At 37.2% G+C, this 24,815-nt stretch overlaps 1 protein-coding gene across 2 annotated transcripts in view; it reads right to left on the reverse strand.

The window, feature by feature from the left end:
• The window catches only part of TCF12 (transcription factor 12), a 500,835-nt gene that overhangs the window by 293,978 nt on the left and 182,042 nt on the right, over positions 1-24,815 (reverse strand). For both annotated transcript variants that reach the window (XM_037833866.1, XM_037833867.1), the window contains exon 4: positions 9,730-9,803. In XM_037833866.1, the coding sequence (XP_037689794.1) occupies positions 9,730-9,803 (74 nt within the window). The remainder of the gene's footprint in view (positions 1-9,729; positions 9,804-24,815) is intronic.

Below are 24,815 nucleotides of genomic sequence, written 5' to 3' on the forward strand. Positions count from 1 at the left end.
CCCCACTTCTTGGAGCCCAGCCCTTCTTTAGCACCCCAGCTCCCAAAGTTAGTTAATTAATTTGTTAATTAATTCTGCAGTTGAGGCTGGTTTGAGCCTCCCTTCTTGCCCTCAGCAGATTGCTGTTTTTAGGTTTTTTTTTCCCCCCTTTCAGGGAGCCGGCAGCAAGACAGTCTGTGAGGTCTGGGTGGGGAGGGGCGCCAGACCCCTGGTCCGGGGAACTTACAACGTTCGCTGCGGTCTCAGCTTTTCCTCCAATTCCAAACTTGTGTCCAATGTGTGACTGGTTACTGGAGATCCCGAAAACACTGTTTCATATAGTTCTTGGGTAACTGCCAGCTGCTCTATGGGAGAGACGAAATTCTGCTCCTCACCACTCCGCCATCTTGCCCCGCCTCTCCCTATTTATTTCTTATCCAACAATATTAAGATTACAATTTGTAGGCAGGTGCTGTTTTGATACAATCAAGAGTAACAAACAACATTTACAGTACTTTCATGGGTTTATTTAAACTGAACTTTAAAATACACCCTTTTCTTAACCATAGGTTTCTTTGCATTCAGAACATTCAGAAGGAGCAGTTACATAACAAAACAGAGATTAATGGGAACACAGATGTAATATACAGAAAACACTTACTTTAATTCTCTGTCCCTCCTGTCTTGCTTTGTTATTTAACTGCTTCATCTTGTGTTTTGTACCTGAGATCAAGAGGCATAAAACACTATTTCAAAATCTGTGTGTCCTCTCTAATTACTGGATTTGAACTCCCAGTATCTGGAAAACCTACACCCTTTTACCCTTCAAAAATAAAAACAATAGCAAACAACAAGCAATCTAGAGAAAGCATCTTCTCTAAAGGAAAGTAACAATAACTGTATTTTCCATTAATGCTGACAAATGGGGAAAAATGAGCAAAAACTTATTTATTTTATTTAGTATTTTTATTCAGAACCAGATTTTCCAATTTATGAGGTCAAAATATACAGCAAAAGTCAACAATCTGAGGGTTATATAACAACCACAGCTTCACTGTCAACACCTAAATAAAAAACATGACTTTTCAGAAGTCAACTTTCTGTGGGGGGAATGAGACTATATGATTTTATATTTTCCCCTGTCACCTAGCTGTGATAGTTTTTTTTTTTTTTTTTCCTCCTTTTGTAACATTTCTCTCCTTTCTGTTACTTTGTAGTCTTGTCCCTATCACCTACCAATCCATGTCTTAATAAGTCAGGAGTGCACCTATGCAGTAACATCTTCACTGGTCATTCCATTTCTTATTACTTTTATTTTGGATCTATCCTTCATACCACAATAAATTAATCTTTATAAAAACACTCTGTGTCATTCTCTACTTAAAAATCTATTTTTAATTGGCTCTCCACTTCCCAAAGTACTGACTACATTTCTAAAGAAAGGTTACCTGCCTTATCTTATTTACACAGTTCACCTACAAAATCAGCTAACTTACATTCTACTGAATTTGCAGTTTTCTATTTGTGTTCCCCATTATTCCACTCTTTCAGAAAGCTGCCTTCTTTTCAACCTTATTCATACAAATACTGTCTTAGACCTATAAAGTTCTGCTCAAATACCCCCTCTTCTATTAGTCTTTCCTGACCACCCTGTCTAAAGAATCTTTCTTCCCCTGAAATCCCACAGTAATAAAATTAATTAATTGTTGGCTGCCTAATAATACCTTCTTCATTGCTGTCTTAAATGAGTTATTTAAAGTTTAATAATGTATCTCTTTAAGTAAATATGACTTGTGTTTCTAACTATATTTCCTAAACTCTAAACTATAATACATTCACTTTTTAACATTTCAGAAAGTTAGTGCATTTACAAATCTTAGTATCTTAAAACTGGGGGACCATGCTAGGCATAAGCTCCTTAAAAGCAGGGAGACATTAAGACCTTATTGACAAAGTGGAGCTCACACCACTGCTCAGCTGAGAGAGAAAACAGCAGATTCCTCCTGTCCCTACATACTGCGAAGGTCTCTACTGTTAAATATAAGTATATTTAACAGTATATAACCCCGTCTGGGGTCAGAAAGACCTCTGGACACTTTGTATACAGACACATGAAGGAAACTAAGGTCCTATCCCATATCTAATTACATTACCACTGAGTCACTAGTTATCCAACTGCAGAGTGGCTCTTAGCCAAGCTCCTCCAAATGAATGAAAAGATACTGAAAACCTGCTAAGAATGGAGAGAGCACTAAGCAAAATTAAAGGGAGGGTGCCCTGTGGGCAGATATGACAGAAATGGTCCAGGAATTGCAAGAGAAATGACATGAATCACATCTAGATAACAATTTTAGTTTACAGAGGATCTGAAACCTTTGTTTACTCTACTTGAATTTTTATTTATTTTTGCATCCCTTATTTATGACACTTAGAAGTCTAGAGCATCAACTCCTGAATCCTTAAACCCTCATATTTTTATTTTCTACCTAATCTAGTCTCTCATGCTGCTGTCCATGTGTGTTCCTGAAAACTGGTCTATGAAAATGACCACTGTTGGTGCTTTTTAAATTAACTGAACAACCGTATCCCTTCATTGCTATAGGTAGCATAAGTCACAGCATATATTAAAATGAAAGGCCTCAAATCATATCTACTATTTATCTCTTAATAAAAAGTCCCTGAAATAATTTTGTGCTGAGTCATACCTAGCAGCTAAACCAAGTATTTTAAAACCAGCTCACCACATAACTGGTTTTCCCCTTCTCCACTAATAGGCCTAAGTCCTGAACTTCAGTGAGGTAGTGATTGTTAGCACCTCCTGTTATGAAGGCGCAGGGGTGGGGGACAAAACACTTGAGGCAAAGAGAAGAAACTTGGCCCAGTCACAGAGCTAGGAAGCAGAAATGCCAGAAATACAACCCAAGAAGCTTGATTTCAATGCTCAAGCTCTTAAATTTTATGCTATTCTACCTCACAATACACTATACTTGCTAGGTAAATTTTTTTTATCATATATTCAACTCTTCCCCTCTGTCATCTTTCATGAAACCATTGCAGATGCTCTCTTCTTCTCAACCTTCCCCTCTTGTCCATTTCCATTGCAGATCTCTCTTCTTCTCAACCTTCCCCTCTTGTCCATTTCCATTTCTTAAGTACATGGCAGAAAATTTAAGATAGTTTTTGGGTTTTTTGTTTTTGTTTTTGTTTGTGTGTGTGTGTGTGTGTGTGTGTGTTTCGATCTGGGAAATACTAAAAGGAAGTTAGAAAGGTACTTCTAACTTCAGAATATTTGCATTCTGGGCCAAGGTCTCTCATTAATTAGCTATATAACATAAATCTCAACTTTAAGTTTCAGTTTTCTTATCTATGAAATAAAGAGGTTTTATAAATGATCACTAATGTATGTTCCCGCTCACAAAATTCTATGACACTTAATTACTGGAACTTTGAATAGGAAGTGAGATCTGGTAGGTTTATACAGGTTACTGTGAAATCCTGATACAACCCAAAGTAATGTGGGCAGAGAATAAAAACAGATTTGCAGGGCCGCCTGACAAACTGAGGGAAAATGCAAAAATGTTGGACTTCTCCACCTGGGTTATTACCAATATTCTCACAAACATTGAGGACTAACAATTGAGTAGGACAAGCCCTTTATCTTGGAACTTGCCCTTAAGAAGCTTGTTACTGCAAAGGTAAGCTACTTATAATTGTGCTGAAGAATCTCCCCAAGAGAACCTCATTGTTCCTCAGATGTGGCCTCTCTCTTTCTCTAAGCCCACTTGGCAGGTGAACTCACTGTCCTCCGCCCCCCTGCATGGGACATGACTCCCAGGGGTGTAAATCTCCCTGGCAACGTGGAACATGACTCCTGGGGATGAGCTTGCACCTGGCATTGTGGGATTGAGAACAACTTCTTGACCAAAAAGGGGAAGAGAAATGAAACAAAATAAAGTTTCAGTGGCTGAGAGATTTCAAACGGAGTCGAAAGGTCACTCTGGAGGGCGTTCTTACGCACTATATTGATATCCCTTTTTAGTTTTTAGTGTATTAGAATAGCTGGAAGGAATCACCTGAAACTGTGGAACTGCAACCCTGTAGCATTGATTCTTGAAGATGACTGCATAACTGCATAGCTTACATGGTATGACTATTTGATTGTAAAACCTTGTGGCTCACACTCCCTTTATCCAGTGTATGGACAAATGAGTAGAAAAATGTGGACAAAAACTAAATGAAAAATAGGGTGGGACGGGCGGCGGTGGGGGGGCCGGGATAGAATGCTTTGGGTGTTCTTTTTGACTTTTATTTTTATTCTTTTTGGAGTAAAGAAAACGTTCAAAAATTTATTGGGGTGATGAATGCACAACTATATGATGGTACTGTGAACAGCTGATTGTACACCATGGATGACTGTATGGTATGTGAATATATCTCAATAAAACTGAATTTAAAAAATTCTATGGTACTGCAAAACACAGAGGGCAGGAAGAGCAGTAATAGACATGATTATTTCACGGTGCAAACCACATTACAAAGAGAAGGGAAACCCTTGGTGGAAATTCAGTAATTTAAAAAAAAGCATCCAAATTGTATTGCTTCCCTTTCGAAAAATAACTCTCACGATATTTTATATATAACCTGAAAAATACCCATGATTAAGAAGCCAAATTCTGGTTACAAATGATGCCTATAAATATGTAATTTCTGGTCATCAAGCAATTTCTGCTGATTTTAGATAGAGAAGTCAAACAGGAAGGGTAGGTCAGAGGAGGCACTTAATCACCATGCAGAAGTTACCTACCAATAAAAACTCATGTTTATCTTTTAAATTAAGGAAGGACAATCTTCATATTTTGGAAGAGTGTCAATACTTCATCTCTCTCCTGTGAGGCCACCATAATCCCCAGCCCAGAGCACAAACCTCAAGGGCACTTCAGCACTTCATTTTGAGCTTGGCCTGCACTGGGTAGTAGAACAGAGGGCAAGGAAACCAAGACAACATGGCCCTTGGGATTTCCTCAAACTCAAATAACAGACATTTCAGAAACAGAATTTGTACAGCAGAAAATACAATCATGAAAACGTACAATGAACTGTTAGATATTTGGAGATAACTATAATGGTGATAATAGTATTAATATCAGCTTCCACTTATTGCCAATAAATAAAGTTAAATATTCATAGCTATTATTATATTTCATCTTCACCAAAACCCTACAAAGCATGTGTAAAATTATAATTTTATGAGATAAGAAAACTGAGGGACAAAGAGGTTAATTTCCTAGGTCACACAGTACAAGTCTCCAAAGTCTCTGTCCTTAAATAAAATGCCTCTTTAGCATCAATTAGAAAAACCTGTAAGCATAAGAGAATGGCCTATCTCCATTAATACCACAACCATGTACTTCGAGCTTCACTATCTTATATCAACTTTGATTCTTTTCCAATGTGATTATATTCAGCAAACACATTAAAAAACTGTGTAGAGCATCCACGATGTACAAGGTAGCATATTAGGAAGAGACTAAAACTTCTATCAAAGTTTGGCAGAAGGAAACTTTTATTTTCCCAAGAAAGAAATGAACAATTGAAGGGGAAGGGAAACTGATTTTCATTTATGCCCTTTACAAGTCTAAAAGAAACAAGAGTATATAGTGTATGATTGAATCAGCAAATAATTCTTAGCCAACAATTAGAGCACTCACTAAGTTAACAGACACTGATCTAAACACTTTACACACATTATCTCATTTAATCCTCACAACTACCCGAGGATGTAGATACTATTACCCCCATTTTGTAAATGAGTAAACTGAAGTGCAGTAAATTTAAGCAGTTGTCCAGAATTACACAGGTAGTAAGTGGCAAAGTTGGGATTCATACCCAGAAGTCTGGCTCCAGAGCCTGTGCTCTTAACAACCTTCTGAAGAGAAAGAAAGAAAAATCTGAAACCAGAATAAATCATTAACACTGCAGTATTCAAGAAAAATCATAACATTCTTCAGCCTTAAAAACTCTTTGCCGATATTAAACTTCCCCACCTAGGGAATTCCTGATATCCTCGCAAGCATTAGGGACTTCAAATTTAATAGGCCATGCCCTCAATCTTGGGGCTTGCCTTTATGAAACCTATTCCTGCAAAGGAGAAGCTAAGCTTGCTTATAACTCTGCCTAAGAATCATTCCCCAGAGAACCTCTTTTGTTGCTCAGAAGTGGCCTCTCTCTCTAAGCCGAGTCTGCAGGTAAACTCACCACCCTCCCTGCTATGTGGGACATGACTCCCAGGGGTGTAAATGTCCCTGGCAACGTGGGACATGACTCTCAGGGATGAGCCTGGACTCGGCGTCGTGGGATTGAAAAAGCCTTCCTAGACCAAAAAGGGGAAGAGAAATAAAGTTTCAGTGGCTGAAAAATTTCAAATAGAGTTGAGAGAGCATTCTGCAGGTTACTTTTATACATTATATAGATATACCTTTTTAGTTTTTACTGTATTAGAATAGCTAGAAGGACATACTTGAAACTGTTGAGCTGTAATACAATAGCCTTGATTCTTGAAGATGATTGTATAATTATATAGCTTTTACAGTGTGACTGTGTGATTGTGAAAACCTTGTGACTAACACTCCCTTTATCCAGTGTGTGAACAGATGAGTAAGAAAATAAGGTCCAAAAAAATAAATAACTAGGGGGGATGAAGGATATGGGATGTTTTGGATGTTCTTTTAAAAAATTTTTATTCTTATTCTTGTTTTTTGGAGTAATGAAAATGTTCAAAAATTGAAGTTGTTCAAGAATGAACAACTATATGATAATACCATGAACAACTGATTCTACACTTTGTATGATGATCTGTTGTGTGAATATTCCTCAATAAAATTGAATTTAAAAAAAAAAAACAAAAAAAACTCTTCACCAAATGATTTGCTGTGGCTAGTTCTGATAACCAGAAACTCAAACACCTTTATACTGTGAGGCTACTCTTTTGTTAGATTTGGAAAAAACAGGGACAGACAAACTAAAAAAAACAGCTCTCCTAGAGTGATGGTCCCTACTTCACCACACCTTGTGTAAACAATCCTGTGTAATCATATATATAGTAATATAAGGAATATAATAGGTTTCATGTACCAAATATGATTTTATAGTACAGCAAAAATATTCTTGTTTTCTTTTCGAGTAGTTTGTTGGGAAGGGCAATGCACAAAGATACAGAAGGGGGGGAGGATACAACAGTTCAGATAGTTGAATTCATGTAAATTAACGGCCTTGGTTTTGTAACCCCACCAAGCTAGTCATTCTACAATTCTCTTTTAGTTTTCTTTTTGTAGCCTACTAAGCATTTTCAAACTTTATAAAAAGTAAAATTAAAGATTTTCTATTTAGTGATGTTACTGAAAATCAAATTTTTAAAAATAATGCTATTTGCTGTGACGAACATCTAATATTTATTAAGTCTAATGAAATTTCATTCACATGATTTCTATGAAAGTACCTGAAATTTCATTAAAGTTTAAAATGAATTAATTTACCAACAATGTGTCAAAACTGGCTTTTGGTCAACATTAGTATTTATCTCACAATTCAAAAACAACATACTAAAATGCTCAGGAGAACCAAGTACTAGAGTCAAGAGATATTCTTATTAACAAAGTTATATTCATCTATGCCTACAATTATGAAGAAATGATCAGGATGGTGAATGGTGTTTAATGATAAATCCCTAAAAGCTAATGATCCTCCTAGAAAAGAATGCTGAGGGAGGCTTCTAAGTTAACTGCAAATGTCTTTGCCTAGTGAGAAAAGTTAATAGGAGAAATAAATGATTTGAAATTGGATCCCTATTTTTGTAAATAAGACATAACGTCTTTAATTCACTAAACCATTTTAGGTTCAACCTATGACTAGGATAGGAGAAAAATTAGTGGAAGAGTGGATTTCAATGGGAGCAAAAATAAAGATGGGTAGTATCTATCTGCTCTCTCAATAGACAGGTGGGCATAAAAATATATGTGGTTCTATGGAAGACAGGGAATATCCAAAGATTAGTATGGATTTTTAAAATAGGAAACTAGCATACTATAAAACCAACTTAACTTTAAACTGCACAGAATATATACTCAGAAAAATATGAGCAAAAGAACAGCATTTCACATTTGACCTATAGATCAAGCAATAAAAAGAATAGCAAGATTTGCTTTGGAATCCATCTCTGGAGTCAAACTTAATGGCATAACTCTTTGGACAAATTATTTATTATGTTCTTTTAACTGAAAATTCTATGTAATACTCAAGTAGAAAAAAGTTGAAAGCTTGAAAGGGAAGTAAACAGAGTACAAAGGCATGATTTATTGAATTCTAAGAAATAATATGCTCAGTAATTCAAGCCTCTAATAGAAAATAATCCAATATTAATAAATAGTATTGTGATATCCCCACTAGTAAAACGACACCTTCAAAAACCTAAATTGAAAACCTACCCTTTCCTAGTCACATATTATTCAAAGAATCAGGAACTTTTAAACTGGAAGGAAATTTGGATATCAACTAGTTTATCCCCAAGACAAAATAACCTGTCCCAGATCAAATGGCTAGTAAGTAGTAGTGCCAACAGTAAAAGCCAAGTCTTGTGATACCCAAGAGAGTCCTCTTTACAATAGAATCCAGCATTCTCGGCCACTGATTCCCAAGAGGGACACAGAAATCCATGTTTAACACTCAGTCTCACTCTGTATCTTTTTGGATTCCATAGGACTGTCCCAGTTCTTCCCAAAGTATTTAAAATAAATTGAATATAGGCTAGAGCCAAACATAATAGCAAAAATACATTCTTTTAAGTTCTTCCGCTCAGCATTTTTCAATGCAAAACAACGTAACCAATACTGAGACTATGAACTCCAATCACATATTCCATTTTCCTTCCACTTCATAAGCCAATTTGCTTCTAGGGTTAAGTATCCATATATTCATACCTGTTTCTCTTCCCATAGCTAGCTTGCGGATAAATAAGGAATATTCATTATTCATTAAAAGTATGGCCTTTTGGAAAAGATAACTTTACCTTTTTACTGGGGACTCTGGAGCACAGTTTAATTTTATCATGATTCTTTGGTCTAATTTTCCATCTCCCACTCTCAATCTAAAAAGAATGTTATGTTTTTGTTCCTTTTTTGCTGGCAACAGTTCTAACTTTTTTACTTTCAGTACATAGTAAGTTAGCTTCGACCTGTTTTCTTTCATTCTCAAAACAAGAAATGTCAACTGTTATGTCTATTTTGAAATGCTTCTGAGACATAGGGCCATACAGTCCCTGATATAGACACCTGATAACTCCAGAAGCAAGATAGAGGGATGGGGAAGGAGTGGGCATTGGAAGCTGCTGCTTTGAAAGCCACTGCCATTTCTCAAGGCAAATAAACACACACAAAGAAAAAATGGTTATGTAAGTATCAGTAGAAACCAGTGAGGCATTCCCATCTCTTCTATCTTTAGGAAAGAATATTGTAGACAGTTCAGGGACAGAAATAACACCAAGAACATTTCCTTAATTGTAGGAGATAAAATATCCCACCCCCACCACCAAAAAAGTGTGCCAATTTATACAAATATTTAAATCTAGTATGAAGGTACTGAATATTCTATTATTTCCATGAAAATAAGACAGCTTGCATTTCTTTTAGAAAACAGAATTCATACATGAAAGAACTTATTCTGTAATTTATCTTTACAGTTTTAATCAAGCAAACTTACTCTAGATGAGTCATAGGAGGGGCTTGGTTGACCACTTGTTCCCCAGGATGTTGTACCTCCTCGTTCATCCATACCTGAGAGAAGGGAGGGAAAGATATAAATCCAAAAAGATACTTTGATACATATTTTTGGTATGATATAGGAGAAATACAATTCAACAAGTTGTATTTACATTTGAGTGGAACTTTTGGATGTATATCAATTTTTGACACAGAAACCTATAGAAAACAATTTACTTCAAAATATCTTCATCGCAGCTCCGTAAGATTTCATACAATGCTCTATATATGCTGAAGAAATTCATAATCAAAATATTTCTTTAGAGACCTTAGCATGGGGCATGAGCTCGGCCTTCCCATCTTTTCCCCCATCCACTGTTACTTCTATGAGCAGATGAACCCCAACCTTTTTCTCATTTGGTACTGCCTAAACAAAAATCTGAGTTCAGCTATTATGTATGAGCGTAACATACTGAAGCAAGTCAAATGACTGTTCAATTGAATAAAATTGGTTCCTACCAGGACGGTGATGAGAGATATCAAAATTAATCAAAATGACATGACAACTTAAGCTAGTAATTTTGTGGGAAACACTTCAATCTCCTCTAAAATCACAAACAATCTGATTTCAAATGAGCAGACACACTTTTATGAAAGTTAAGGGGAAAACTCAACATGAGAAAGGAACCAGTAACCATCACCAACAAAATGTTTTATGCTGTTCTTTAATGTACCTGAGGCTTTGGCCCCATATTTTCACTTCCGAATCAGTCCCCCCAGAATAAGTTGGGAGAGTTGTGGATTTCTCACTCAGAAGCATCACTCCATTTCTCCCTTTTCTGTTTTGAGGACCCCAGTCTTCTGCAATGTTAAGCCAGTCATTCTGGACTCCAAGCAGGGTATACTATCCTAATCCCTTCTTGAGCTTTCTATGATGAAATACAAAGAGTTGACTTCTTTGTTTCATTTTTGCACGAGAAAAGCCTAGTTGTTTCAATAACAATGTCCTCTCTTTCAAAAACTTCCTGGAAGTACTCTGTGATTTAAGTGAAATTATGATCTGTAATATATTAAATGCCACAAATGCTTCAGTGACTTGACATGATCCCCAAGGCTCTTATATAGGGAAAGAACTGCCAATTGAAGGGATGGATGACAGAAGGCAGGGAAAGGGGATATGGTTTCCAAAGTACAGTCTCATAATTACTAATTCACTTAACAGGACACTAATTTATTCATTTTAATAATCTGGACTTCCTATATTAAGTGCTTAATATGTATTTTAAGGACTTTATTTAAAAAAGTATATAAAACAGATGGTATCTACTACAGACAACATCTCAGGAACAATTTCAGAAGCTCTGAAAACACAGAGATTACATCTAAAAATACCAAGTGCTTTGTTCATTCTTGGAGAATTCTTACTAGAATTCCAAATTCAAGAAAGATTCTATAAGCTTGGGGAATATCATGTTTAAAAAAACCACACATTATCACCTCTGCAGTACCACCAATTACTTATGGGCTATTTTTTTCAAACATTTTCCTTGTAGTCAACACTGTAGAATAACAGATAGAATTCCTATGAGACCCAATCCAAGACTAAAGCTACTATTAACCCACAAAATCAACTAATATTTAACAACACGAGGCTGCAAATCATTTCACAAAAACTTTTATGTAAAAAATCATGCTTTCCACCTTGGCAGGTGACCCCACTGCCCTCCCCCCTATGTGGGACCCGACTCTCAGGGGTGTAAATCTCCCTGGCAATGCAGGACATGACTCCTAGGGATGAATCTGGACGCGGCATCGTGGGATTGAGAACATCTTCTTGACCAAAAGGGAGATGCAAAATGAAACGAAATAAAGCTTCAGTGGCTGAGAGATTTCAAATGGAGTTGAGAGGTCACTCTGGTGGACATTCTTCTGTACTATATAGATAACACTTTTTAGGTTTTAATGGATTGGAATAGCTAGAAGCAAATACCTGAAACTACCAAACTCCAACCCAGTAGCCTTGACTCTTGAAGATGATTGTATAACAATGTAGATTACAAGGGGTGACAGTGTGATTGTGAAAACCTTGTGGATCGCACTCCCTTTATCCAGTGTATGGATGGATGAGTAGAAAAACGGGGACAAAAACTAAATGAAAAATAGGGTGGGATGGGGGGATAAATTGGGTGTTCTTTTTTATTTTTATTTTTTTATTTTTATTCTGATTCTTTCTGGTATAAGGAAAATGTTCAAAATAGATTGGGGGTGATGAAAACACAACTATAAGATGGTACTATGAACAGTTGATTGTACACCATGGATGATTGTATGGTATGTGAATATATCTCAGTAAAATTGAATTTTTAAAAAAGCCACCATAAAAAAAAAATTGATGCACAACTATATGATGGTACTGTGAACAGTTGATTGTATACTGTGGATGACTGTCTGATATGTGAATATATCTCAATAAAACTGAACAAATGAGGCCTAGGTGTTACTTTAAATACATTTAAAATATATGTATAGAAAAGATAGACACCTTCTAGAAATAACATCTCAGGCAAAATTTAAAACAGATACATGAAATTCTGTCAAACCACATACCCCCTTTTCCATCAAGTCACCCTAACTTCTTCAATAGTATGAAGGAAAAGCAAAGACTGATTAAATAAAATGGTAATTAATTAGGTGATAGAACCATCAGCTAAAGAGTACCAGATAACACTGATACACTGGACATGGCAGGGCACTCAAAGGATGCTACAGACTGACAAGGATCTGGCTAGGTTTTAAGCTCAGAGCTCTGTAGTTTTATTGTTAACATAACCAGACTCTGAATAAAACATGGTGGCTGGCACTGACAAAGGCAAGAGTCATCCTTTAGCAAAAATGACTTCTTTCTGCTATAGACAATCCCTGTACAAACACAGAAATATGACAGGAATAATAAACTTTCCAAAGCCTCAGCCATAGGACCAAGGTAAGCAGAAAGAAGAAATTATAAAGAGAAATTATAAAAATTTATCAAAATATGAAAAACAATTCACCAACAAGAAAATACACTATGGTTACAATACAGTGATCGACTGGGGCGGGGGGGGGGGGGAGAAGACACTTCTGTTAAGGCATATCTAAACTATCATTCTCATGCATTTTCTTTCCTTCTCAGTTGTAATATATGCAAGCCAATTCAAGGCTTTTAGAGAAGCTAGTTCCTCAACTGACAGAAAAAAATTGGTAGATGTTAAGAAAGCCTAGCCATAAACTCTTAGTCTTCCTTGGCTTTCTAATAAGTTAATTTATTCTATCACTATTCAACAGAATTAAGAGGGGTAATTGATAATTCAGCTAACATAGATTTAAATGAACTTTTTCATTTAAAATCTCTCACATACAGGATCTCTTAAGTACTTGCTTATCCGAACAGAACCAATTAAATAACACTAATATATAATTCTGATTCCGTGTGCGTATTACAAAGGTATAATTTTATTTAACATTTCCCAGTAAAGAACATTAAATTTTAAAGCTCATATCCAAAAACAATAGTTTGTGAATTTAACGAAAGCAATCTGCCTCTTTCATTTGTAAAACATGTAATTTGAAAAGTAAATACAAGCAAATCAAAAATGACCACCACATACACAGGCAGTTCTTTAAGAGGCCAGGACCATCGTGAAGAGATAAACAGGTTTCAAAGAGTCAGAGAGTATGACTCTTGGAGACCCAAGTAAATTTCTTAGCCCAATCCCAGCTTCCGGCATTACTCCCTTTTTAATGAACAACTCAGATTTAGTCTATCTACTTTCCCTCCAATGCCATCACCATTTGTTTTTGACTAGGGGGATTCTCTTGAGCCAATCTCAAAACTATCTCACAGCTTCTATTCTATCCCTTCTCTTTCATCATGCTAGCACAGAGTCCCATAGACTTCTACAGGTTTCTAACCAGTAGTGAAAACTGGAAGCAGACTAGGGGGTAGAGGGTATGATTTCTCTATGACTTAAACACCTGTATTTTCACACTTGGGCCTTGTAAGGAGATGATGAATACTACAGAGATTGAGTACATAGTACATCACTACAGGTTTGGTGAATCTCAGAGAAGACCTGCTGGGGTTGAAGAAGTGAATCAAGAATGAAGGGGCTGACTCGAGGACGAGTTCCTTCTCCTCCCACTTGCCACCAGACCCATTATCAAAGATCCTGCCACCTTGACTAAGACTAGGATGAAGTGAGAAAAGAGGCGGAATTGGAGAAAATATTTCAGGCAGAAGTGGAGGAGGGTCTGAAGAAATGAAGGGAAGAAGGGGGAGGTACAAAGAACAGAGAAAAGACAAGAGTTATGAGTAGATCCCTGCAGCAGAACTGGTAAGAAAAGCAAGTCAATGAGGCTATCCTGTTTGGGTGTCATACCTGAGGGTCCACTCCTGTGGAAAAGGGATACATATAAAGTTGGGAGGAAGAGTATAGGGAATTGCATACAATTACACACATATGTATTGGTTCTGTGTAGCAATGAAATCAATTCTTTTAGAAAGTAAAATATAGTTCAAAAATATCAAATTCCAACACTGTTTTAAACAAGGGAAAGAATATACTTTGCAGGATTTCGAGGGTGATTCAATAAATGATATGATCACAGAAATCTGAGTGGAGACAACAACGTAAAAGAATCAAAGCAATGAATATGTCTGGTCTTGAAGAATTTTTATTCAGTTTTATTTATGCAGTTATGCTATTACCTTAAGATAAGGCTCAAATGATACAATCAATTGTAAAATAATATACATCTAGAACTCCACCACCACCATTTTAAATTGTATTTTTCAGAATTTAGATACCCACGAAATAAATCTATCAATGTGTTTTCCAGAGCTTCACTGTGAAATAGGGTCAATTAGAATATAATAATAAATTCTTTGTAATGGTACATATTAATTAAAAACAAAACAGAAAAGCTAGGGAAATATTAAAATTACAATGACTCTAAGAGAAAATAAGATATGTTGTTTCATGTGAAATATATAAAATTGGACAGAAAAAAATTTTTTACTTATTTAAAAACTGGAATTTTATGCTATGAATTGTCAAATGAAATATTGTAATTAAAAAAAATACATAGTTATGTAAAAAAGTAAGCCTAGTAAGAAACTTAAAAAACAAATCTTCTCAGAGTAACTTAAAAACTCAATTACAAATTCTGTCTGGCATTGTTGATAACAAAGGTTTACAACTAGAAACATTCCCTTCCACCTCTGTAATGCTAAAGTACACTAGAATAAAGTAACTAACACGTGGCTAATTTCATGAAGAAAATGAAAAATTTGCACGGAATTTTCAAACAGTAATTCTACCATATTGCCAATAATAGCGGCAGTCCCATGTAAATGCCCTGTAAAAATACAATTAAACAGGAAATTCTAGTGATTTAATCAAAGAGTAGAGAACCAAAAGGAAATGTCAGGTCTCTCTCTTTAAGAAAAACAGATACTGCCTGACGGACAGTTTCCCAGAAGCAAGCAGACATTTTGTACCACCCTGGAAACTGTCTAGGGACCTGGTATGTTGAGAGTTGCCCTCGTTCTCTGAAGACACATTCCAACCCTGACAAAAGTTCATGAGCTGTCTCCAAACCTCCCCTAAACCAATTGTCAGGGTTTTAGAAGCAAGGAAAGGTCCTCTCACTACCTAAGAAGCAACTGCAACGTTCCTCCTTTATCTACATACCTGTACCTCAGTACCACTGCAAACTGTTTCTTCCCCAGAGGTACTAAAGACAGAGTCATCCCTTGATAAAAACACTTGCTCTCTGACTACGGAGGAGTCTAGGCAGAAAAATCCCCCTTCTCTGTCTCTCAATGACATAATCTATTAGATTTACTTTGAGGGCACCCAAAATCTGAATACAACTATTTTCAACAGTATCATTTTGGTGCAAGCCATCATCATCTCTGACCTGGATTACTACAATAGCTTTCTAAATGTTTTCTCCTCTTCTTGCTCCTCCTACAGATTATATTATCCACACAGGAACTGAAGTGACCTTTGAAAAACAAGTCAAATTATGTCAATTTCTATGCTCAGAATCTACCAATGGCATGCCATCTCATTCAGAATTAAATTCAATGGTCTAAAACGTTCCACAGGTTCTACCGCCCACCTCTGTGACTTCATCTTCTACTATTCTTTCTCTTGGATCACTCCCTTTCAGTAAAATGGCCCTCTGCTTTTATTCAGATACACCAAGCATGTTCCCACCTCAAGGCATTTCCATTTGTTCTTTGATAAAATGCTTCCTCCCCAGAGAGCTAAATGATCTGTTCCAGTTGTTTCTTTCATGACTGCTCAAATGTAATCTTATGGGGGGGGCGGGGTGATAGGGAGGGAGTGGGACCCTCTTTTGCATATTGTCTGTCTTTCTCCAAGAAAGTGAAAGCTCCATGAAAAGAAGTCTGCAGCCTGTTTTGTTAACCGCTGTAAGCTCAGCAACTAGACTAGTATCTCACAAATAGTAGGGACCAATAAATAAAAAAAATGTGCAAGTGGAAATCATACTCACAATCAGTTCAATAAAAATGGAGCTGAGAGGAGGCGGGGCAAGATGGAAGACTGGTGGGCTGTATATTTTAGTTACTCCTCCAGGAAAGTAGGTAGAAAGCCAGGAACCGCGTGGACTGGACACCACAGAGCAATCTGTCTTTGGGCATACTTCATACAACACTCATGAAAATGTGGAACTGCTGAGATCAGCGAAATCTCCCAATACAGAAAGCTTCAAAGACTTTCAATTTGGGCACGTCAAGTCAAGAGCAGAACTAAGAGAGCTCTGAGACAAAAGGCAATAATTCAGTGGCTGAGAAAATTCACTAAACACCACAACTTCCCAAGAAAAGGGGGGTGTCCGCTCACAGCCACCAACCTGGTGGACAGGAAACACTCCTGCCCATCGCCAGCCCCATAGCCCAGAGCTGCCCCAGACAACCCAGTGTGACGGAAGTGCTCCAAATAACAGGCACACACCACAAAACTGGGCGTGGACATTACCCTTCCCTGCAACCTCAGCTGATTGTCCCAGAGTTGGGAAGGTAGAGCAGTGTGAATTAACAAAGCCCCATTCAGCAATCATTTGAGCAGACTGGGAGCCTCCCTACACAGCCCAGCAGCCCAGAACTGCCCTGGGGGGACGGCACTTACCTGTGACATAGCACAGTCATCCCTCAACAGAGGACCCGGGGTGCACAGCCTGGAAGAGGGGCCCACTTGCAAGTATCAGGAGACATACGCCAATACCAAGGACTTGTGGGTCAGTGGCAGAGACAAACTGTGGCAGGACTGAACTGAAGGATTAGACTATTGCAGCAGCTTTAAAACTCTAGGACCACCAGGGAGATTTGATTGTTAGGGCCACCCCCCCTCCCCGACTGCCCAGAAACACGCCCCACATACAGGGCAGGCAACACCAACTACACACGCAAGCTTGGTACACCAATTGGGCCCCACAAGACTCACTCCCCCACTCACCAAAAAGGCTAAGCAGGGGAGAACTGGCTTGTGGACGACAGGTGGCTTGTGGACGACAGGTGGCTCATGGACGCCACCTGCTGGTTAGTTAGAGAAAGTGTACGCCACGAAGCTGTAGATCTGATAAATTAGAGATAAGGACTTCAATAGGTCTACAAACCCTAAAAGAACCCTATCAAGTTCAGCAAATGCCACGAGGCCAAAAACAACAGAAAATTATAAAGCATATGAAAAAACCAGACGATATGGATAACCCAAGCCCAAGCACCCAAATCAAAAGACCAGAAGAGACACAGCACCTAGAGCAGCTACTCAAAGAACTAAAGATGAACAATGAGACCATAGTAAGGGATATAAAGGAAATCAAGAAGACTCTAGAAGAGCATAAAGAAGACATTGCAAGACTAAATAAAAAAATGGATGATCTTATGGAAATTAAAGAAACTGTTGACCAAATTAAAAAGATTCTGGTCACTCATAGTACAAGACTACAGGAAGTTGAACAACGAATCAGTGACCTGGAAGATGACAGAATGGAAAATGAAAGCATAAAAGAAAGAATGGGGAAAAAAATTGAAAAAATCGAAATGGACCTCAGGGATATGACAGATAATATGAAACGTCCAAATAAAAGACTCATTGGTGTCCCAGAAGGGGAAGAAAAGGGTAAAGGTCTAGGAAGAGTATTCAAAGAAATTGTTGGGGAAAACTTCCCAAATCTTCTAAACAACATAAATACACAAATCATAAATGCTCAGCGAACTCCAAATAGAATAAATCCAAATAAACCCACTCCGAGACATATGGAGACACTGTCAAACACAGAAGAGAAGGAGCAAGTTCTGAAAGCAGCAAGAGAAAAGCAATTCACCACATACAAAGGAAACAGCATAAGACTAAGTAGTGACTACTCAGCAGTCACCATGGAGGCAAGAAGGCAGTGGCACGATATATTTAAAATTCTGAGTGAGAAAAATTTCCAGCCAAGAATACTTTATCCAGCAAAGCTCTCCTTCAAATTTGAGGGAGAGCTTAAATTTTTCACAGACAAACAATTGCTGAGAGAATTTGCTAACAAGAGACCTGCCCTACTGGAGATACTAAAGGGAGCCCTACAGACAGAGAAACAAAGACAGGACAGAGAGACTTGGAGAAAGGTTCAGTACTAAAGAGATTCGGTATGGGTACAATAAAGGATATTAATAGAGAGAGGGAAAAATATGGCAAACATAAACCAAAGGATAAGATGGCTGATTCAAGAAATGCCTTCACGGTTATAACGTTGAATGTAAATGGATTAAACTCCCCAATTAAAAGATATAGATTCGCAGAATGGATCAAAAAAAATGAACCATCAATATGTTGCATACAACAGACTCATCTTAGACACAGGGACACAAAGAAACTGAAAGTGAAAGGATGGAAAAAAATATTTCATGCAAGCTACAGCCAAAAGAAAGCAGGTGTAGCAATATTAATCTCAGATAAAATAGACTTCAAATGCAGGGATGTTTTGAGAGACAAAGAAGGCCACTACATACTAATAAAAGGGGCAATTCAGCAAGAAGAAATAACAATCGTAAATGTCTATGCACCCAATCAAGGTGCCACAAAATACATGAGAGAAACACTGGCAAAACTAAAGGAAGCAATTGATGTTTCCACAATAATTGTGGGAGACTTCAACACATCACTCTCTCCTATAGATAGATCAACCAGACAGAAGACCAATAAGGAAACTGAAAACCTAAACAATCTGATAAATGAATTAGATTTAACAGACATATACAGGACATTACATCCCAAATCACCAGGATACACATACTTTTCTAGTGCTCACGGAACTTTCTCCAGAATAGATCATATGCTGGGACATAAAACAAGCCTCAATAAATTTAAAAAGATTGAAATTATTCAAAGCACATTCTCTGACCACAATGGAATACAATTAGAAGTCAATAACCATCAGAGACTTAGAAAATTCACAAATACCTGGACGTTAAACAACACACTCCTAAACAATCAATGGGTTAAAGAAGAAATAGCAAGAGAAATTGCTAAATATATAGAGACGAATGAAAATGAGAACACAACATACCAAAACCTATGGGATGCAGCAAAAGCAGTGCTAAGGGGGAAATTTATAGCACTAAACGCATATATTAAAAAGGAAGAAAGAGCCAAAATCAAAGAACTAATGGATCAACTGAAGAAGCTAGAAAATGAACAGCAAACCAATCCTAAACCAAGTAGAAGAAAAGAAATAACAAGGATTAAAGCAGAAATAAATGACATAGAGAACAAAAAAACAATAGAGAGGATAAATATCACCAAAAGTTGGTTCTTTGAGAAGATCAACAAGATTGACAAGCCCCTAGCTAGACTGACAAAATCAAAAAGAGAGAAGACCCATATAAACAAAATAATGAATGAAAAAGGTGACATAACTGCATCTGCAGATCCTGAAGAAATTAAAAAAATTATAAGAGGATACTATGAACAATTGTATGGCAACAACTGGACAATGTAGAAGAAATGGACAATTTCCTGGAAACATATGAACAACCTAGACTGACCAGAGAAGAAATAGAAGACCTCAACCAACCCATCACAAGCAAAGATATCCAATCAGTCATCAAAAATCTTCCCACAAATAAATGCCCAGGGCCAGATGGCTGCACAGGGGAATTCTACCAAACTTTCCAGAAAGAACTGACACCAATCTTACTCAAACTCTTTCAAAACATTGAAGAAAATGGAACACTACCTAACTCATTTTATGAAGCTAACATCAATCTAATATCAAAACCAGGCAAAGATGCTACAAAAAAGGAAAACTACCGGCCAATCTCCCTAATGAATATAGATGCAAAAATCCTCAACAAAATACTTGCAAATCGAATCCAAAGACACATTAAAAAAATCATACACCATGACCAAGTGGGGTTCATTCCAGGCATGCAAGGATGGTTCAACATAAGAAAAACAATCAACGTATTACAACACATTAAAAACTCGAAAGGGAAAAATCAATTGATCATCTCAATAGATGCTGAAAAAGCATTTGACAAAATCCAACATCCCTTTTTGATAAAAACACTTCAAAAGGTAGGAATTGAAGGAAACTTCCTCAACATGATAAAGAGCATATACGAAAAACCCACAGCCAGCATAGTACTCAATGGTGAGAGACTGAAAGCCTTCCCTCTAAGATCAGGAACAAGACAAGGATGCCCGCTGTCACCACTGTTATTCAACATTGTGCTGGAAGTGCTAGCCAGGGCAATCCGGCAAGACAAAGATATAAAACGCATTCAAATTGGAAAAGAAGAAGTAAAACTGTCATTGTTTGCAGATGATATGATCTTATATCTAGAAAACCCTGAGAAATCGACGATACAGCTACTAGAGCTAATAAACAAATTTAGCAAAGTAGCGGGATACAAGATTAATGCACATAAGTCAGTAATGTTTCTATATGCTAGAAATGAACAAACTGAAGAGACACTCAAGAAAAAGATACCATTTTCAATAGCAACTAAAAAAATCAAGTACCTAGGAATAAACTTAACCAAAGATGTAAAAGACCTATACAAAGAAAACTACATAACTCTACTAAAAGAAATAGAAGGGGACCTTAAAAGATGGAAAAATATTCCATGTTCATGGATAGGAAGGCTAAATGTCATTAAGATGTCAATTCTACCCAAACTCATCTACAGATTCAATGCAATCCCAATCAAAATTCCAACAACCTACTTTGCAGACTTGGAAAAGCTAGTTATCAAATTTATTTGGAAAGGGAAGATGCCTCGAATTGCTAAAGACACTCTAAAAAAGAAAAACGAAGTGGGAGGACTTACACTCCCTGACTTTGAAGCTTATTATAAAGCCACAGTTGCCAAAACAGCATGGTACTGGCACAAAGATAGACATATAGATCAATGGAATCGAATTGAGAATTCAGAGATAGACCCTCAGATCTATGGCCGACTGATCTTTGATAAGGCCCCCAAAGTCACTGAACTCAGTCATAATGGTCTTTTCAACAAATGGGGCTGGGAGAGTTGGATATCCATATCCAAAAGAATGAAAGAGGACCCCTACCTCACCCCCTACACAAAAATTAACTCAAAATGGACCAAAGATCTCAATAGAAAAGAAAGTACCATAAAACTCCTAGAAGATAATGTAGGAAAACATCTTCAACACCTTGTATTAGGCGGCCACTTCCTAGACTTTACACCCAAAGCACAAGCAACAAAAGAGAAAATAGATAAATGGGAACTCCTCAAGCTTAGAAGTTTCTGCACCTCAAAGGAATTTCTCAAAAAGGTAAAGAGGCAGCCAACTCAATGGGAAAAAATTTTTGGAAACCATGTATCTGACAAAAGACTGATATCTTGCATATACAAAGAAATCCTACAACTCAATGACAATAGTACAGACAGCCCAATTATAAAATGGGCAAAAGATATGAAAAGACAGTTCTCTGAAGAGGAAATACAAATGGCCAAGAAACACATGAAAAAATGTTCAGCTTCACTAGCTATTAGAGAGATGCAAATTAAAACCACAATGAGATACCATCTAATACCGGTTAGAATGGCTGCTATTAAACAAACAGGAAACTACAAATGCTGGAGGGGATGTGGAGAAATTGGAACTCTTATTCATTGTTGGTGGGACTGTATAATGGTTCAGCCACTCTGGAAGTCAGTCTGGCAGTTCCTTAGAAAACTAGATATAGAGCTACCATTCGATCCAGCGATTGCACTTCTCGGTATATACCCGGAAGATCGGAAAGCAGTGACACGAACAGATATCTGCACGCCAATGTTCATAGCAGCATTATTCACAATTGCCAAGAGATGGAAACAACCCAAATGTCCTTCAACAGATGAGTGGATAAAGAAAATGTGGTATATACACACGATGGAATACTACACGGCAGTAAGAAGGAACGATCTTGTGAAACATATGACAACATGGATGAACCTTGAAGACATAATGCTGAGTGAAATAAGCCAGGCACAAAAAGAGAAATATTATATGCTACCACTAATGTGAACTTTGAAAAATGTAAAACAAATGGTTTATAATGTAGAATGTAGGGGAACTAGCAGTAGAGAGCAATTAAGGAAGGGGGAACAATAATCCAAGAACAGATAAGCTATTTAACGTTCTGGGGATGCCCAGAAATGACTATGGTCTGTTAATTTCTGATGGATATAGTAGGAACAAGTTTACAGAAATTTTGCTATATTATGTAACTTTCTTGGGGTAAAGTAGGAACATGTTGGAAGTTAAGCAGTTATCTTAGGTTAGTTGTCTTTTTCTTATTCCCTTGTTATGGTCTCTTTGAAATGTTCTTTTACTGTATGTTTGTTTTCTTTTTAACTTTTTTTTTCATACAGTTGATTTAAAAAAGAAGGGAAAGTTAAAAAAAAAAAAAAAAAAGGAAAGAAAAACAAGGAAAAAAAAAAAAAGATGTAGTGCCCCCTTGAGGAGCCTGTGGAGAATAAAGGGGTATTCGCCTACCCCACCTCCATGGTTGCTAACATGACCACAGACATAGGGGACTGGTGGTTTGATGGGTTGAGCCCTCTACCACAGGTTTTACCCTTGGGAAGACGGTTGCTGAAAAGGAGAGGCTAGGCCTCCCTATATTTGTGCCTAAGAGTCTCCTCCTGAATGCCTCTTTGTTGCTCAGATGTGGCCCTCTCTCTCTGGCTAAGCCAACTTGAAAGGTGAAATCACTGCCCTCCCCCCTACGTGGGATCAGACACCCAGGGGAGTGAATCTCCCTGGCAACGTAGAATATGACTCCCGGGGAGGAATGTAGACCCGGCATCGTGGGACGGAGAACATCTTCTTGACCAAAAGGGGGATGTGAAAGGAAATGAAATAAGCTTCAGTGGCAGAGAGATTCCAAAACGAGCCGAGAGGTCACTCTGGTGGGCACTCTTACGCACACTTTAGACAACCCTTTTTAGGTTCTAAAGAATTAGGGGTAGCTGGTGGTGGATACCTGAAACTATCAAACTACAACCCAGAACCCATGAATCTCGAAGACAGTTGTATAAAAATGTAGCTTATGAGGGGTGACAATGGGATTGGGAAAGCCAAAAGGACCACACTCCACTTTGTCTAGTTTATGGATGGATGAGTAGAAAAATAGGGGAAGGAAACAAACAGACAAAGGTACCCAGTGTTCTTTTTTACTTCAATTGCTCTTTTTCACTCTAATTATTATTCTTGTTATTCTTGTGTGTGTGCTAATGAAGGTGTCAGGGATTGATTTAGGTGATGAATGTACAACTATGTAATGGTACTGTAAACAATCGAAAGTACGATTTGTTTTGTATGACTGCGTGGTATGTGAATATATCTCAATAAAATGATGATTAAAAAAATGGAGCTGAACTAGTTTCCTATGTTTTAGTTTATCATTCCTCTTTAGACAATAATCAAAATGAATATTCTAAATAACTGAATAGTATTTTATAAATCCAAGTGAGAAGCAGTCAGATTGTAAATGACTCTATGAACTAGAAAAAGTAACTTCCCTCAAAGAGCAAAAATTATTAAAAAGCTTTAGAGAAACCAAAGTCCTTGCTAGACTTGGTGATGTAACCACACACACATCTTAAGTACCACTACTTTGAAATGATCGTATAACATGGCCTAAGAAAAATCACTTTGTATTACTTTTGTACAACCTAATGTAGGCTGCTGTAAAAGGCATTTTAAATCACAGTTGTTCCAAAAAGTTTCATACATAATGCATGGTGTTGAGATATTTAGAAATGTGGTTAGAAATTTAATGATTCTCTTAAATTTGGTTAACAAATCTTTCTTCACATACCCTTAACCATTCAGTCACTCATCATATTATTTCTACCTCAGAAGTATTTCTAGTACCATCCCATTTGTTCTACTCACACATAGCCTGCTCTGATTCAAGTCCTCCACATTGTTATATTCTTCTATTATGTTTCTATTCCAATCCACAGCTGACATTGCCAACATACTTATCTTGCGACAAACACAAACCAGATCACATCCATTCATTCCTTAAGCGTGATTCTCTCCTGCTTCAGAAATAACATTTATACTCCTAAGCATGGCATTCCTCGGTGTAGCCTTAATCTACCTTTTCAGCCTCACTACTTACTACATTACTCCATAAACTCAATGTTCCAGTTTCATCAAGATATTACTCACTCTCAAAACATGCCAAGGCTTGTCACATATTCATATACTACTCCAATTGTTTTCTAACCCTAGAATATCCAAACTCATCTTTTCCCTACCTATCGAATTCCTAATTATGAGGCTGAGATCAAATACCCCTCCTCTACGAAGTTTTCTCCATTAATTAAGTCTAAATTATTCACAGTTTTTTGGAATTTAGTTTGGACTTATTTTTGACTTAACATTAATAGCTGTTTTCACATATATCTTACCCATGAAACTTTATGGCAAGGAACACAGATTGTTCATCTCTATGTTCTTGTGATACCTAGTAGAAATGCAGTACTCTGCACTCAAATTTTAC

The sequence above is a fragment of the Choloepus didactylus genome, chromosome 4 (assembly GCF_015220235.1).
Source record: "Choloepus didactylus isolate mChoDid1 chromosome 4, mChoDid1.pri, whole genome shotgun sequence".
Taxonomy (NCBI): domain Eukaryota; kingdom Metazoa; phylum Chordata; class Mammalia; order Pilosa; family Megalonychidae; genus Choloepus; species Choloepus didactylus.